The sequence below is a fragment of the Arachis hypogaea genome, chromosome 13 (assembly GCF_003086295.3).
Source record: "Arachis hypogaea cultivar Tifrunner chromosome 13, arahy.Tifrunner.gnm2.J5K5, whole genome shotgun sequence".
Lineage (NCBI taxonomy): Eukaryota > Viridiplantae > Streptophyta > Magnoliopsida > Fabales > Fabaceae > Arachis > Arachis hypogaea.
In genome coordinates, this window is record NC_092048.1 from 50,281,599 (window position 1) to 50,299,968 (window position 18,370).

An 18,370-nucleotide genomic window follows, 5' to 3' on the forward strand; every position below is an offset into this window, starting at 1 on the left:
ATAAACAAGTAGCTTATTTATCATCATAATAAGGTTAGTGGGAGTGGCAATAATAGAAGAAGGTAGTAGTGAGAATATATATATATATATATATTGGTTTGTTGTTGTGTGCAGCAATCTCTTTCAATTGAATTGTGCCCCTTCCTTAGAAGATGGGAATGAATGGATCCTCATGTTGGCACAAATATAGACAAACCACCTTCATCAACATCTTCATTCTCTTTGCAGCTTCTTCTACTTCCTTATTCATGGCTCAAGGTTAGTAATAACTTATTAGCTTAATTAGCTTCTAAGTTAGTTAATTAATATAATATGTGCATGCAGGAAGAGCAATGTCCAATGTAATTGAAGTTTCCCAGGTACAAATTAAAATAATCAAACTTATTAGCTAATTAATGTTTTAATAATTAATGGCATCATGTTAATTAAGTGTTAATATAAGAATGTTGTTGTGAAGAATAAGGTAAGAGTGATAGGGTCAAGGCCACCAAGGTGTGAAAGTAGATGCAGCAATTGTAAAAGAAGAAAATAAATGTTCGTATTATTTGGCTCTATGTAGTATGGATTGTGTTGCACTGTTGCTAGGCTGCTAGCCGTGCTTTATAGTCATTTAAAAGTGGAAGAATATATTCTAAAAAGTGGAAATCCTGATTAGTGTATGTGATTTATTTATTTATTTATTACTGTTGTAGAAGTGTTTGATTTGCCTTTGCCCCGAAATTTAAATTCTCTTGTTTTGCTGTTGCCCGTGAGATGAACTGAATAAAAATCTTGGTGCAGGTTTAGCATTTTCTACCACGAAAGAGAAATTAGCTGAAGCCTTTTTAGAAATTAGCTGAAGTCGTGGAATAACTAAGAAAACAGGGTTAATGTATTTGATGGTAGGTTGGTGGATTAACCACTGGAGAAGGGGAAAAAAGATGGAGTGTAGGGTATTAGTTACTTATATACCTCGTGATATTGTTGTTTGGTGAATATATTCCTTCAGATAGTGATATAGCTTATTAGCTTCTGATTGTGATCTTAGATACCAAAGTAGTCATTCATCTCTCCCCTGAAGTTTTCATGCTTCTTTCCTTTTGTTTTTCTGGAATCTTGTTCGAATCTCCAGTGGAAAGCATAGCCTTGCAGTAACTGCACGTCTTTGTTAGTTCCTTGTGAGTTTTGCTGCCTTAATAGTTGATGTAGAATTGCCACTGCATAATGTTAATGGTCGGGTTTTTTGAGGGTATCATAAAACTTGACACATTTATAGGGTATTGATTTTGTATAGTATTTTGATTTTTTGTTATTGAATTTGGGGTTAATGTGTCTTGTGTTTTAGGCAAAAAATGCTTTAATTATGTTGATTTCTGTTGCACACTTTTGTGTATATATATATATATATGCATTTCAACTGGTCATGCTGGTATTGTGAATATTTATCGTCTAAATATATAACTGGTATGAATGACTCTCCTGATTTGTTTGGCCTAAATATACTCAATTACAAGAACATTAGTTTTCCTTGATGTACAACAAAACTTGAGCTCTCTAATTCTTGCTACTAGCCCCATCATTTTAGTTTGCCATTCCAGTTGCTAAACATGTTAGGATCTTCTATTGGTTATCTCTTATAGTGACTAGACATTGTTTTGCTAACATTGCAGGTTGCAGCACAAGCATTGCCTGCACCAGAAGTTATCAGTGACATTCTGAATGGAAACTGGGACCATGAGAGGACTGAGTTCTCTTTACCACCTTTGATGACTCTGGTAAGCAATTTAAATCTCTTATACCCCCACATTTTCCTTTTACTTCAGGTTGAATGACTTTCTTATCAGAAAAATATGAAGTCTATTGGTTAATATTCTGACTATATATCATTTTTTAGTTACTAGGAGAACCAGGAACTGGTGGTTCATCTACGCCATCAATGGTTGGTGCTGTAAAAAAATGGCAAAAGTCTGACCCTCATAAATCCTTGGACACATGGAGAAGATTGTCAGAGGCGAATTCGCAGTTAGAAATTCAACTGAACTTTTTGAGTAAATTAGCAAAGGAACAATGGGATGCATATAAATCTGTGATTGATAGCTGCAGCAAGCTCAGATCAGAAAAGGTATTTCTTTCAAATCATTTGTGGTTGTTTAATTAATGGAAGTAACATCAAAATTAGAATTTTTACTCCTGTGGATGTAGAGTAAACTGATTGATAATGCTCACTGTTAAATAACTAGAACATTTTGCTCACTGATAGAGCAAGCTTCTGAACCCAACAAGGAAGCAGTTATTAAAGCATTGCTAGGTGCAAAAGAAGCTATGCTTGGGATTAGATATCATATGCGCCTAATGGGTGAGGCTGCAGGTGTTCCTGTAAGTTCCTTTCATTGATTTGGCACTTATTATTAGGCTTCTTCTGTTTGAATGATGTTGATTATAAATTATATCTGCTGGTAGAATATCACTATTCTTTCCTTGCAATTCATGCAGATTGAACCAGAATCACAAACAATTTTTAGATGCTACACTGAACTTGGAAGGAGTGTTGTTGGCTAGAGTTCCAGGAGCAGGAGGATTTGATGCTGTCTTTGCTGTTACTTTGGGAGATTCAAGCAGCAATGTGACAAAAACATGGAGCTCACTCAATGTTCTTGCCCTTCTGGTTAAAGAAGATCCTTGTGGCGTTTCTTTAGAAAGTGCTGACCCTAGAACAAATGAAATCACTTCAGCTGTATCTTAAATTCATATTGAATAATTTATTGTAAATATTGTTTATTTTTAATACGATGAATTTGTTTATTTTGTGAAATATTATAAATATTCGAATATAAATTAGATAAAAATTTGTATTAAATTTATATTTATTTTGTATGAAAACAAGTTTATTTTGTAATTAAAAAAAGTAAAAAAAATTCTATTTTACCTTACAGACAAATTTACAGACGGATTTTCTGTCTGTAATCATGATTTTCCAAAGTTTAAATTACAGACGGAAAATCCGTCTGAAAATCTATCTGTAATTACAGACAGAAAATCTGTCTGAAAATCTGTCTGTAATTACAGACGGAAAATCCGTCTGAAAATTCGCCTGTAATTACAGACGGAAATTCCGTCTGAAAATCTGCCTGTAATTACAGACGAAAAATCCGTCTGAAAATCCGTCTGTAATTACAGACGAAAAATCCGTCTGTAAGTTTGTCGCCTTCAGGAAATGGAGGGAGAATTTACAGAGGAAAAATCCGTCGGTAACTAGTAAAAATCCGTCGGTAATTTTCCGACGGAAAAAAATCTGTCGGTAAATAATTTCCGACGAGGCTTTTACAGAGGGACAAAATCCGTCGGTAATTTCGTCGGTAACCAAAAATCCGTCTGTAATAAAGACTAAATCTGTCTATAAATCTGTCTGTATTTATCCATTTTCTAGTTGTGTGTTAAAAGAGAAACAAAGAAAGAAAACATGGTTTTTATGTTATGCAACTAAAATTTATGTATTTTTTTTCTTTGTCATCCAATCAAAATTTTACACAATTCAAAATAATTATTGTGCCATACAACTAAAATTTTTATATTATATGATTAAAATTTTTATTTTTTCTTCTTTGTTATTCACCTAAAAAATCTACATAATTCATTATGCGACTAATTTTATTTTTTTATTCTTCAGAGAAAATTTGTAATTTTTAACTAAAATTTTTCTATTTTTCTAAAGCTTTTTCTTCTCTTCACCTTCTTAACAAGAAGACAAGAAGGCATACAAATCATAGAAAGAACTCAAGAAAATATCCATTTCAAGATATACATTTTGATTTCAAAATATGAATGTGTTTAACAAGTTAAATCATTAGAAGAAACTTTTCTTATTCATTCATTTGCTATTAATATAGAAAAGTTTACTAATTGTATGATTTGTATCGGACAAAAAAAACTTGTATTTCTACCACTGGAACCAGTTTAGTATGAAGGAAGAAAATGTATCCAATATTGCTTTTATCAAGTAACGTTGTAAATAGAAATTGAGAGAACTTTTGAAGAAGAAATAGTCAGGATTAAAACTAATTGATGCTTATTTCATTTCAAGTGTTTGTTCTTTTTTTAATTCTTTGTTTATTACACCCTTTATATCCTAAAAGAGATAATTTACATAGTTTGTAATCTATATCTTATTTACTTTAACACATACCAGATTTATAAATTCAATTTAAGTTAGTTTCTATACACTGTATATAATTTGTAACATGCATGAATCTCAAAAGTTGTAAAGTGTATTCAATACACACCTTTTTATTATTTATAGTCTCGTCTATCGTTGATCAAGCTTATCCATTAAAACAAGAATATCTAAGGTTCTTAGATCATTTTGTTGATCTAAATTACTGTGATACCTGAGAAGATTTAATTTTAAGAATATCTAAAATTCTTAAATTCACGGTGATCTAAGTCAAGCTTTACATCAAAAGACTTGAGGTTATAATGTTTAATATTTTTTAGATCAGTTGTAAACTTGTAATATAATAATTCATTTTAGTAAGAGAAATCTTGAGAAAAGAATATCTTGTAAATATCTATTAAAAAGTAAAATTCACAACTTTGTTATGTATTGAATGTAGACATTGTTAATCGAGCTATTATACATCTATTTTCATCTCCTCAACCTTGTCTTCTTTGAATTATTTTATTTGCGTAGTTTATAAACCTCAAAAGTTGTTTTTACGTTTGCCAAATCACGTTTTGATGTAATTGATAAGCTATTTTTGTTACTCAAATTTTTGAAAAAGTATACAAACACAATTCAACCCTCCTTGTGCACAACCATATATAGCCATTTCAGTAAGTAGGTGTGCGTTGATCTAAATGAACTCAAACTCAAGGATATAATTTTTAAAGACTAATGATCCAACCTGCTTGAGTGTTAATTTATTGAGTTCCTATTGTCAGTTGGCCATTTTCATTGGCTATGGGTGGTTATCCAATTTGGGAATCAAACCTTGGTGATAATGCCGAATTGTGTAGGTGGAATCTCGCTTAGGGCGCAAGATTCCTCCATCGAATTAAGGTGATAATGGCTTACTCACAAGTTGGATCGGTCTCAAGTATATTTCACTTGATCTGTCTATCTTTACTGATTATTCGAGCGTTGTACATAAGTTATTAGGCCAAGGCTAGATTCTTTAAATTTGTTCGTATTAAGCCAATCATGCCTTGGGCCTAAAGTTTTACGTCGATAATGTTACACATCTATTTTTTTTCAACCAGAATTTGATTAATTTTAAATATGTACAAATATTGTTGAAAATTAGGTAAAATTATTATTATAATGATTTATAAATCAAATACACCTAAAAATTATAAAGACAGGTTTGTCAAATTTAAAAAATTAAAAATGGGCTAGTTTGTTTAAATTGTTTTTTGCTCCAGTATAAAATAAAATTAAAATTGATTTTTTTAAAAATAAATACTTTTTGTTTTTTAAGTTGTTTCTATGCATTTTTGTAAAAACATAGGAAAACAATAAGTGTCTTTTGCAATTATTTTAAAAAGTAGTTGAGAAGAGAGGAAAACTGTCATTAGTTTTGAGAAAACTAATTTTACAAACTTATTCCACATTTTCTTTGAAAAAACCATGTATCCCTAAAAGAGGAAAGAAAAAAAAAAGACTCTTGTGCTAGAAGAGTCCAAATGTCTTTTTTTTCATGCATTTTTTTCTTAGATTACATTACAAACTATTATTAACAGAAAATATTCAAATATTTAAATGTCTTTTTTTTCTTCTATTATTTTTTTTCTTAGATTATATTACAAACTGTTATTAACATAAAATATTCAAATAAATTTTTTACTAATAATTTATGTAACCATTTTATTTTATATTAATTGTTTTATATAATTAAAGCCTTTTTAAAAAATACCATGCAATACAAAATAAGTTTTTATACAATACGATCGCATTTGTAATTCTATTTAAAAGATAAAATACTTACATATTTTTGTCTTGAATCTTAAAAACGTTAAACATGCACTTAATATCAACTCATTAATTCAAGTGACTTGTTGCATACTTCTCTTTAATAAAATTTTGGATGTTATATATTGTCAACTAAAAGGCTAAAAGTAAAATTGGATAGATTTTCTTGTTAAATGTAGAAAATCAGATAAATTTAGTTGTGTTAAAAATAAGAGAGTAATATAAAAATTGTATTATTAAGTGTGTGTTCAAAAATTCAATATATATAAATATATATAGGTGTTAGAAGAATCAAAGTAATAAAAGCATAAAATTCTATAATAAATATATAGATATACTATATAAATATAAATGATACTAACTGATCTTAATTGATCCTAATTATTCTCTAAATCCTCCCCCCCTCAAACTCAAGTGAAAGTTAAGGATACCATCTTGAGTTTGGATACTAGAGTTCGAAAATGAGTAGGATGATGAGCCTTTATGAAGATATCAACAGTCTGATCAAGAGTTCTAATAGCTATGAGACGAATAGCATCAACAAGGAGATATTGCCGAACAAAGTGACAATCAATCTCAATGTCTTTGATGCGTTCATGGAAAATATCATTATGGGCAATATGAATAGAACTGTGGTTGTCACAAAAAACATCAGTCAAGGACGACTTAGGAGTACCTAAGTCTTCGAGAAGCCAACGAATCGAGACAACCTCAGCAGTGGTATCAGCGAGAGCACGGTATTCAGCTTTTGTGCTTGATCGAGTAGTGAAAGTTTGCTTCTTGGCTCGCTAGGGAATTAGAAAGTCACCAAGAAACAAACAATAACCAGTAGTAGAACGACGATCAGTGGGATCACTCGCCCAATCAGCATTTGATTATGCCTGAAGGGATAAAGAGGAATGGGCAGAAAAATGAAGACCATGAAATAGAGTATCTTTGATGTAGCGAAGAATGTGAAGAACTGCCGGATAGTGAGTAGTATGGTGTGCGAATTGTGGACCCACACAAGTTAACTGGCAAGTGCAACAGGTCATCCAAATAATACCTCAAGTGAGGGAGGGTCGATCCCACGAGGATTGTCGGACTGAGCAAGCAATGGTTGTCCTGTTGGACTTAGTCAAGCAAACAGTAAAAATAGTTGTTATTGTAAACGCATAAGATGATAAACAAGCAAGTAAAGGTTTGGTATGAAACAATGATGAGAAATCAGTTAAGGTCTCAGAGATGTTTATCTTTCCGGATTAAAACGTCTTACCAACTATTTTAATAATGAATGATTCATTCTATGGCAAACCACTAGTGATTAAACCCTAATCTCTTAGCAATTTAATCTCCCCTAACCATCGTCGACCGCCACTTTCGCGGTCACTTAACTCATATTAGAGGGTGAAGTTCAGAAATCCAGTTTATACCACAAAGGCTCTAATCACCCCAATCCCGACTGAATAGATGTTGCTTATCCCCATCAGGTTGTGTGATTATCCGTCTAGGAGGAGTATTTTGACGCTGTAGTTCAAGCGAGATAACTCTCTCAAGAATCACAAAAACTCATGTAGAAAAGGGTCATACTCTTGTTCCATCCAGTTCATAAGATTAAGAACGAAAACAGTCCTTAGAACTGAATCAAACATATATTAAAATAGAAGAATAATAATCTTAATCCATAGAAATAAAGAGAGCTCTTAACCTTAACCAAGAGGTTTAGTTGCTCAACTTACAAAGAAAATATGGTTCTGAAAAGTGCGGCAGGAAGAAGATCCTAAACCAAAGTGATCTTTTCCTTTAAATACTAACCTAATAATAAATGCTAGACCTAAAAGAAAAGAAAATAAAACTAAGAAGTGTTAAATCCACTTGGAGGCCCAGAGAGGTGTGAAACGGGCTGCAACTAGCATTTAACGCCAGTTTGGGCGTTAAATGCCCAAGGAGGAGACGCGTGCTTTTGGTTTGTGCCCCCTGCTGGCGTGAAACGCCAGGTGGGCGTTCAGTGCCCAGGGGGTGTGGTGCACGGAAATTAACTCCGCACAACTGAACTAGCAAGTGCACTGGGTCATCCAAGTAATACCTGAGGTGAGTCAGGGTCAATCCCACAAGGATTGTTGTTTTGAAGCAAGCTATGAACACCTTGTAGATCATAGTCAGGCGATTAGAAAAGATAGTTTGTTGAGATTAATGCATAAAACATAAATAGGAATGAAATTACTTAATTTGAATGAAACCAGTGATAAGAGAATGGTTGAGGCTTCGGAGATGCTTCATTCTTCTAGATCAACCTTTCCTACTATCTTTCTCCAACTATGAGTGATTCCTTCCATGGTAGGCTGTAAGTGATCAACGCCGTCTGGTCGCAGCCGCTGAATCTTCCTCTCTCAGACTGAACGCCAGGTTTAGTGTGCGCCCAATCTGAAGGATGGTGAAGCTCCTGCAGTTCATCCCCTTGATGATCCTACTCAAAACGCCATAGACAAGGTTGAATCTTCCAGATCAGAGAATGCTGCGCCTTTGGTTCTAGCCTCTACCACGAAGACCTTAATCTCCCCATACCTCGGCTGAACTGGTGTCTCGAGAAGTCCCCAACAAAGTCGTGGATTAGCCATCTAAGAGATGTATAATCAAGCTGGTGGTTCAGTGATCTCTGGTTAGGACTAACACTAAACCCATGTAGAATGAAGATGATTGTCACGGATCATCCCATTCATAAGGTTGAAGAACAAAAATACATCTTAGAATAGAGTCACACACGAATTGAATAGAATAGTAGTACTTTTATGAATCCATGAAAATCAGCAGAGCTCCTAACCTTAACCTAGGAGCTTTAGTGACTCATACTATACATAATAGTGTTTGAAAATATGATATGCTGGAGAGAGCTCCTAAACATGGTTGATCTTCTCCTATATATACCAGTCTACTAACTAAGGATTAAACTAGTCTAATAGTGTGAAAATCCTCTTCTGGGGCCCTCTTGGTGTTTGGGCTGAGCTTGAGTGTCTCCCACATGCTAGTGTCCCTTAGGGGCGTTGAACGCTGGCTAGGGACCCCCTTTTGGGCATTGAACTCCAGTTGCTCCCTTGTGGGCGCTGGATGCAAGGAATGGGGCTAGTGGCTGGCATTGAACGCCAGTTTTGGACCTTCATTTTTGAAACAAAGTATGGACTATTATATATTTTTGGAAATCTTTGTATGTTAGCTTTCCATAGCCATTAAGAGTGTTCCATTTGGACTTTTGTAGCTCCAGAAAAACTCTTTCGAGTGCACGGAGGTCAGATCCTGACAGCATCTGTAGTCCTTTCTCTGCTTCTGAATAAGACTTTTGCTCAAGCTCCTCAATTTCAGCCAGAAAATACTTGAAATCACCATAAAACACACAAACTCAAAGTAGAATCCAAAAGGTGAATTTTGCACTAAAAACTATAAAAACATAATAAAACTTAAATAAAACATACTAAAAACTTTATGAAAACAATGCCAAAAAGCGTATAAAATATCCGCTCATCAGAACACCAAACTTAAACTGTTGCTTGTCCCCAAGAAACCAAAAACAAAGGGATAAAAAGAAATATAAAGATGCAATAAATTTCAGAGTTCTCAATGAAGCTCAGTTTCAAATAGATGAGCGAGACTAGCAGCTTTTTGTTTCTGAATAGTTTTGGCATCTCACTTTCCATTGAAGCTCAGAATAGTTGGCATCTTTAGGAACTCAGAATCTAGATGATATTATTGATTCTCCTAGTTAAGATATTTTTTTTTATTCTTGAACACAGCTTTTAAAGTCTTGGTCGTGACCCTAAGCACTTTGTTTTCCAATATTACCACCGGATACATAAATGCCACAGACACTTAACTGGGTGAACCCTTTCGGATTGTAACTCAGCTTTGCTAGAATCCCTAGCCAGTGGTGTCCAGAGTTCTTAAGCACACTCTTTACTTTGGACCACGACTTTAACTGCTTAGTCTCAAGTTTTTAACTTGACACCTTCACACCACAAGTATATAGTTAGGGACCTAGCTCAATTGAACTATTTAGGATAAGATATTTCTTCTTTTAGGCCCTCCTAACCATTGATGCTCAAAGCCTTGGATCCTTTTGCCCTTACCTTTAGGTTTAAAGGGTTATTGAGTTTTTGCTCTTGCCTTTTGGTTTTAAGAGCTATTGGCTTTTTCTACTTTTTATTTCTCTTTTTTTTCCTCGAATAAGCACGCACACACACACACACACACACACACACACACACACACATATATATATATATATATATTTTCTTTCTTTTATTGCTTTTACACACACACACACACACACACACACACACACACACACACACACACACACACACACACACACACACACACACACACACACACACACACACATATATATATATATATATATATATATATATATATATTTTTTCTTTCTTTTATTGCTTTTTTTGTTATTTTTTCTTACTTCAAGAATCAATTTTTGAAATTTTCAGATTACCAATAATATTTCACTTTTATCATTATTCTTTCAGGAGCCAACATTCTTAACTCCAACATCAAACATGCATTGTTTATTCATACATTCAGAAAACAAAAGCAATGCCACCACATCATATAATTGAACTACTCTTAATATATAACTCGAAATTCATGTATCTTACTTTTCTTTTTCAATTTAAAATTTTATTTTAAGCAAGATGAGAGATTCATGGAATATTTCATAATTTTAAGACATAAAGACAGATAATCATGCACTAGAAATAGACAATAAAATAAAATACATGAAAAACAGAGAATTAAAATAAACAACAGGGGAGTAAAGGGAACGAATCTACCTTAGTGATAGCAGCTACTACTCCTTCTAGAAGATCCAATAGAGTGCTTGATTTCCTCTATGTCACGCCCCTGCCTTTGTTGTTCTTCCCTCATCACTCTTTGTTCTTCTCTCATGACTCTTTGATCTTCTCTTATGTCAATGAGGATGGTGGAGTGTTCTTGATGTTCCATCCTCATTTGACCCATGCTGGAGCTCAATTCTCCTAGAGAAGTGTGCAATTGGTCCCAATAACCTTGGGAAGGAAAATGCATCCCTTGAGGCATCTCAGGGATTTCTTGTTGAGGCGGTTGCACAGGCTCTGGTGCATGCTCTCTTACATGCTCCATCATCTTCTTAGTGATGGACTTGTCCTCCTCAATGAAGATGTCTCCTTCTATGACAATTTCAGCTGAATTGCATAGATGACAGATAAGGTGAGGGAATGCCAACCTTGCTAAGGTGGAAGGCTTCTCAGCTATCTTGTACAACTCTTGAGGTATTACCTCATGTACCTCCACCTCACTTCCAATCATGATGCAATGAATCATGATGGCTCTGCCAATATTCATTTTTGACTGATTACTAGTAGGGATGATAGAGCGTTGGATAAATTCCAACCATCCTCTAGCTACAGGCTTGAGGTCAAGCCTTCTCAGTTGAATAGGCTTGCCTTGAACATCCCTCTTCCATTGGGCTCCTTCCACATAAATGTCTGTGAGGACTTAGTCCAACCTTTGGTCAAAGTTGACCCTCCTAGTGTAAGGATGTGGGTCTCCTTCCATTAGTGGTAGATTGAGCCCAACCTTACACTTCCCAGGCTGAAGTCCAAGATACGCCCTCGGACCATAGTATGCCAATTTTTGGAGCTTGGGTTCACGCTTACATCATGGTTCTTCGTGACCCATACATTGGCATAGAATTCTTGCACCATCAAGATTCCAACTTCTTCGATGGGGTTGGTTAGGACTTCCCAACCTCTTTTTCGGATGTCTCTTTGGATATCCGGGTACTCATTCTTTTTTAGCCTAAAGGGGACTTCGAGAATCACCTTTTTCTTTGCCACCACTTCATAGAAGTGGTCTTGATGAGTTTTGGTGATGAATCTCTCCATCTCCCAAGCTTCGGAGGTGGAAGCAACTACTTTCCCTTTTCTCTTTCTAGAGGGCTCTCCGACTTTAGGTGCCATAAATGGGAATGGAAAGAAAAAATCAAGGCTTTTCCAAAACCAAACTTAAAAGCTTTGCTCGTTCTCAAGCAAAATAAGAAGAAAAGAGTAGAAGAAGAATAGAATAGAGGAGATAGAGGGGGAAAGTGGGTTTGGCCAAAGGAGGGCTTAAGTGTATAGATGTTGTGTGTATGAAGGGTAGGAAGAAGGGATATTTATAGGGGATGGGATGGGGTAGGATTCGGTTATGGGAGGGAATTGGGTGGGAAATTTTGAATTTGGAGTGGGTGGGAGTTGGTGGGAGTCATGATGGTTTTGGGAAGTGATATAGATGTGATTGGGCTAGGGTTTATAGGAAAGAGTGTGTGGAGAAGAGTGAAAGTAAGAGAGAAAAGGAGTGGGGTATGTGAGGAATCTGTCAGACCCACTGATCCTAAACGGTTAGGGAATTCGAGCTCCCTACCCCCTTCTTGGCGTTGAACGTCCAGCTCTATGCTCCTGGCTGGCGTTCAACGCCAACTAGGTGCCTCTTATTAGGCGCTGAACGCCCAGGGTCTGCCCCCTGACTGGCGTTCAACGCTAGCTTCAGACTCCCTGGCTGGCATTCAACGCCAGCAATGAGCTCTTCATGGGCATTGAACGCCCACTCTGGCTTCCCTGGCTGGCGTTCAATGCCAGCAAGGTCTCTACTCTAGGATGTTCTGTTTCCAGCTCTGACGGTTTCTGTTTATGTTCTAACTACTCCACATGATCACAAACTTAAACAACTATGAAAATTAAATTGAAATAACTTAAATAAACTTAAAGAAAAACAAGAAAATATTAATCATTGATGGGTTTCCTTCTAACAATGCTTCTTTAACGTCACTAGCTTGACGGTTAGCTCCTTACGGAGATGGATAGGGGCTCAGAATTTCGCCCCTTACAGTGAATTTTTTGCCTGTGGTCTCATGTATAAGTTCCACATGTTCCAGAGACAGGATTCTGTACACAATGTGTGGGATGACTTGGTTGTTAGTGAAGATAACTCTCATGCCAGGTGAGAGGCCTTCAGTGGGGATCTTCTTGTCCCTCTAGCCTTTAGGTACTTTCTTCTTAGTACCTTTTTTTCTCATTGCTTGATAATGGCTGCCCAATACCAAACTTAGAATTGGTGTCTGGAGGCTCTGTATGACTCTGCACTAAGAAAGAAGGTTGAAGCATTTCATGTTTATGAATGGTGCTTCCTTCAACTGAGGTAAAATGAGGTTTATGAACCTTGAATATAAGACAGTCCTCATTTAATTGCAGGACTAGTTCTCCTCTGTCTACATCAATCACAGCCTTGGATGTAGCTAAGAAGGGTCTTCCAAGAATGATAGATTCATCCTCTTCCTCCCCAATATCCAGGATTATGAAATCAGCAGGGATGTAAAGGCCTTCAACCTTCACTAAGACATCCTCTACTAGTCCATAAGCCATTTTCAAGGACTTGTTTGCCATCTCTAAAGAGATTCTTGCAGCTTGTACCTCAAAAATTCCTAGCCTTTCCATTACAGAGAGAGGCATGCGGTTTATGCTTGACCCTAGGTCACACAGAGCCTTACCAAAGGTCATTGTATCTATGGTGCAAGGGATTAAGAAACGTCCAGGATTCGACTTCTTTTGAGGTAACTTATGCTGAACCAAGGCATTGAGCTCTTTGGTTAACATTGGAAGTTCTTCCTCTAATGGCTCTGTGCCAAACAACTTAGCATTCAGCTTCATCAGAATTCCTAGGTATCGAGTAACTTGCTCCTCCCTAGTTTCCTCTTCCTTATCAGAGGAGGAGTACTCTGCAGATTCTATGATCTTCAACCAAACATTCAAGGGAACTTCAATGAGTTCCTCATGAACCTTGGGTTCTATCAATTCTTTAATATGGAAGTTTTCAGTGGGCTGAGGGTTGCCAACAATCCCTATTGTGGCGTTCAACACCAGAACTTGTGTTTCTCTGGGCGTTGAACGCCCATCATGTATCCCTTCACTGGCGTTCAACGCCAGCTTTGGTACAACTTTGGGCGGTGAACGCCCAGTAAGGACCTCCTTACTGGCGTTCAACGCTACTGATGCCCCCTCTTTGGGCGTTGAACGCCTAGTAAGGACCTCCTTACTGGCGTTCAACGCCACTGATGCCTCCTCAGATTCGGCCGTTACTTCTGTAGTGATGGCTTTGCATTTTTCTCTTGGGTTTACTTCAGTGTTACTAGGAGGAGTGTTAGGAGGAGTCTCAAGAATTCTCTTGCTCAATTGACTAACTTATACCTCTAGATTTCTAATGGAGGTCCTTATTTCAGTTATGAAACTATGAGTGGTCTTAGAAAGGTTAGAGACTATAGTGACTAAGTCAGAAAGACTCTGCCTAGGAGTCTCCAAGTGTTCCTGAGAAGATGGGAATAGTGGTCTGTTGTTGAACCTATTCTGGGTTCTTCCACCTTGATAAATGTTGAAGGCTTGCTGAGGCTTCTGCTGATCCTTCCATGAAAGGTTAGGATGATTCTTCCATGATGGATTGTAGGTGTTTCCATAGGGTTTTCCCATGTAATTCACCTCCTCCATTGAAGGTTGATCTGGATCATAAGCTTCTCCTTCATAGGAGGCTTCTTGAGTGCTACCAGTTGCAGTTTGTGATCCAGTCAAATGCTAAGAGATCATATTGACATGTTGGGTAAAGATCTTGTTTTGAGCCAATATGGCATTCAGAGTATCAACTTCCAGGACTCATTTCTTCTGAGCTACCCCATTGTTCACAGGATTTCTCTCAGAAGTATACATGAATTAGTTATTTGTAACCATTTTAATGAGTTTCTGTGCCTCTGCAGGCGTTTTCTTCAAGTGGAGTGATCCACCAGCAGAATGATCCAAGAAAATCTTGAATATCGCAGATAGGCCATCATAGAAGATACCTAGGATAGACCATTTTGAGAGCATGTCAGGAAGATACCTCCTGATCAGTTACTTGTATCTTTCCCAAGCTTCATAGAGGGATTCACCCTCTTTTTGTCTGAAGGTTTGAACTTCCACCCTGAGCTTGCTCATCTTTTGTGGTGGAAAGAATTTGGCCAAGAAAGCATTGACCAACTTTTCCCAAGAGTCCAGGCTTTTCTTAGGTTGAGAATCCAACCAAATCTTAGCTCTATCTCTAACAGCAAAAGGGAAATGCATAAGTTTGTAGACCTCAGAATCCACTCTATTGGTCTTAACAGTATCGTAAATCTGCAAAAATTTAGATAGGAACTGATGTGGATCTTCTAGTGGAAGTCCATAGAACTTGCAATTCTGTTGCATTAGAGAGACTAACTGAAGCTTTAGTTCAAAGTTATTAGCTCTAATGGCAGGTATAGAGATACTTTTGCCATAGAAGTCAATAGTGAAATCACCCAGAACCTTCCTTGCATCTCCTTCATTATTCGGTTCAGCTGCCATGTTTGTACTTTCAGCTTCTTGTTTGAAAAGTTCTGTGAGATCTCTTCTGGAATGTTGTGCTTTAACTTGTTGCAAACGCTTCCTTAGAGTCCTCTCAGGTTCAGGATCAAGATCAAAGAGAGGTTCTTTATCCTTGTTCCTTCTCATAAATAAGAAAAAGAAAATAAGAAAGAAAAATAATGGGAGCTCTATGTTCAAGAACAGAGGACTCCCTGTAAGATGTGAAGAAGAAAGAAGAGAAAAGTAAGAAACAAAGATATTCCAATTATTAATTAAAGAGGAAATTAAAAGCTAATTAACTAAAAAGATTTTGAAAATTGAAAGATGATTTTCGAAAAAGGAGAGAGAAAAATTAGTTAGAAGGTTTTGAAAAAGAAGAAAGAGAAAACAAGTAACTAATTAAGAAAGATTTGAAATTAAGATAAGATAGAAGATTAGAAAAGATTTGAATTTAAAATTTAAAATTAGAAAAGATAAGATAGAAATTGAAAAGGTTTGAAAAAGATTTGAAAGAGATAAGATTTGAAAATTGATTTTTGAAAAAGATTTGATTTTGAAATTTAAAATTTGAAATTTGAAATTTTTAAATTTAATTTTTAAATTTTGAATTTGAAAGAAAGATAACAAAAGATAAGAATAATATTTGAAAAAGATTTTATTTTTGAAAAGATTTGAAAAGGATTTTAAAAAGATAAGATTTGGAATTTGAAATTTGAAACTAAGATAAGATAAGATAATGATTTTGAAATTAAAATTTGAAATCTTTTTTGATATTTTCGAAAATTTTAATTAAAGATAGAAAAGATATATTTTTTGATTTTTTGAATTAATGAAGAAAGAGAAAAACAACCAAAAGACATTAAACTTAAAATTTTTAGATCTAAGACACAAAGTTTTCGAAAATTGAAAAGAAAAATACCAAAAGACACCAAACTTAAAACTTTTAAGATCAAAACAAGAAAAGAAACAAGAATAACTTAAATACCAAGAAAGAACACAAAGAACAAGTTTTCGAAAATTTAAAGAAATAAAGAACACACACAAGACACCAAACTTAAGATTTTTGAAATCAAAGAAACTTAAAGACTCAAGATGACTCAAAAAGATATAAAACTTAAAGATTGACTCAAGACTCAAACAAAAGACACTATTTTTTTTAATTTTTGGAAAAAGACACCAAGAAATTCGAAAACTTCTACCAAGAACAATAACTAAAGACTCAAACAAAAAGATAAAGATCAACAAGAACAGAAAAGATATTTGAAAATTTTTTTATTTTTTTTTCAAAAAAAGAAACTAAAAGAGACAAACAAAATTAAAAAGTACCTAATCTAAGCAACAAGATAATCCGGTAGTTTGTCAAATACGAACAATCCCCGGCAACGGCACCAAAAACTTGGTGCACGGAAATTAACTCCGCACAACTGAACCATCAAGTGCATTGGGACGTCCAAGTAATACCTGAGGTGAGTCAGGGTCTATCCCACGAGGATTGTTGTTTTGAAGCAAGCTATAGACACCTTGTAGATCTTAGTCAGGCAATTAGAAAAGATAGTTTGTTGAGATAAACACATAAAACATAAATAGTAATGAAATTACTTAATTTGAGTGAAACCAGTGATAAGAGAATGGTTGAGGCTTCAGAGATGCTTCATTCTTCTAGATCAACCTTTCCTACTGTCTTTCTCCAACTGTGAGTGATTCCTTCCATGGCAGGCTGTAAGTGATCAACGTCGTATGGTCGTGGTCGCTGAATCTTCCTCTCTCAGGCTAAACGCCAGGTTTAGTGTGCGCCCAATCTGAAGGAGGGTGAAGCTCCTGCAGTTCATCCCCTTGATGATCCTACTCAAAATGCCACAGACAAGGTCAAATCTTCCGGATCAGAGAATGCTGCGCCTTTGGTTCTAGCCTCTACCACGAAGACCCTAATCTCCCCATACCTCGGCTGAACTGGTGTCTCGAGAAGTCCCCAACGAAATCATGGATTAGCCATCTAAGAGATGTATAATCAAGCTGGTGGTTCAATGATCTCTGCTTAGGACTCACACTGAACCCATGTAGAACGAAGATGATTGTCACGGATCATCTCATTCATAAGGTTGAAGAACGAAGATACATCTTAGAATAGAGTCACACACGAATTGAATAGAATAGTAGTACTTTTATTAATCCATGAAAATCACCAGAGCTCCTAACCTTAACCTAAGAGGTTTAGTGACTCATATTGTACATAATAGTGTTCGAAAATATAATATGCTGGAGAGAGCTCCTAAACATGATTGATCTTCTCCTATATATACTAGTCTAGTCACTAAGGATTACAGAAATATGATAAACTAGTCTAATAGTGCGAAAATCCTCTTCTGGGACCCACTTGGTGAGTTTTTGGGCTGATCTTAAGTGTCTCCCACGTGCTAGTGTCCCTTAGAGGCGTTGAACGCTGGCTAGGGACTCTCTTTTGGGCGTTGAACTGCAGTTTCTCCCTTGTGGCTGGCATTGAACACCAGTTTTGGGCCTTCATTTCCAAAATAAAGTATGGACTATTATATATTTCTGGAAAGCCCTGTATGTTAGCTTTCCAAAGCCGTTGAGAGCGCACCATTTGGACTTTTGTAGCTCTAGAAAAGCTCTTTCGAGTGCATGGAGGTTAGATCCTGACAGCATCTGCAGTTCTTTCTCTGCTTTTGAATCAGACTTTTGCTCAAACTCCTCAATTTCAGCCAGAAAATACCTGAAATCACCATAAACACATAAACTCAAAGTAGAATCTAAAAAGGTGAATTTTTCACTAAAACCTATAAAAACATAATAAAACTTAAATAAAACATACTAAAAACTATATGAAAACAATGCCAAAAAGCGTATAAAATATCCACTCATCAGGGTGCTGCCAGCATTTTCTATTCTTGCTTCAGGCTTCTTCAACTGCTCTGAATTTCACCTAAAATCATAAAAATACAAGAAAAACTCAAAGTAGCATCCAAAGGTGATTGTTGCGCTAAAATCAAATAGAATTAAC

At 35.8% G+C, this 18,370-nt stretch overlaps 1 protein-coding gene across 7 annotated transcripts; it reads left to right on the forward strand.

The window, feature by feature from the left end:
* Nucleotides 1-40: 40 nt before the first annotated feature.
* On the forward strand, nucleotides 41-2,791 carry LOC112738339 (phosphomevalonate kinase, peroxisomal-like). 7 transcript variants are annotated; one of them, XR_011869722.1, is made up of 6 exons: nucleotides 41-258; nucleotides 325-359; nucleotides 1,112-1,157; nucleotides 1,650-1,754; nucleotides 1,874-2,355; nucleotides 2,473-2,791. XR_011869722.1 is itself a non-coding variant. In XM_072211913.1 (5 exons), exons 1-4 carry the CDS (start codon nucleotides 153-155, stop codon nucleotides 2,135-2,137), a joined length of 510 nt encoding a protein of 169 aa, XP_072068014.1. In that variant the 5' UTR covers nucleotides 49-152; the 3' UTR covers nucleotides 2,138-2,355; nucleotides 2,473-2,791. The 7 variants fall into 7 exon arrangements, 4 of the variants coding, with proteins under 4 accessions (XP_072068014.1, XP_072068015.1, XP_072068017.1 ...); XR_011869721.1 differs by having other exon boundaries at nucleotides 42-359; XM_072211913.1 differs by lacking the exon at nucleotides 1,112-1,157 and having other exon boundaries at nucleotides 49-258.
* The last annotated feature ends 15,579 nt before the right edge of the window (nucleotides 2,792-18,370 follow it).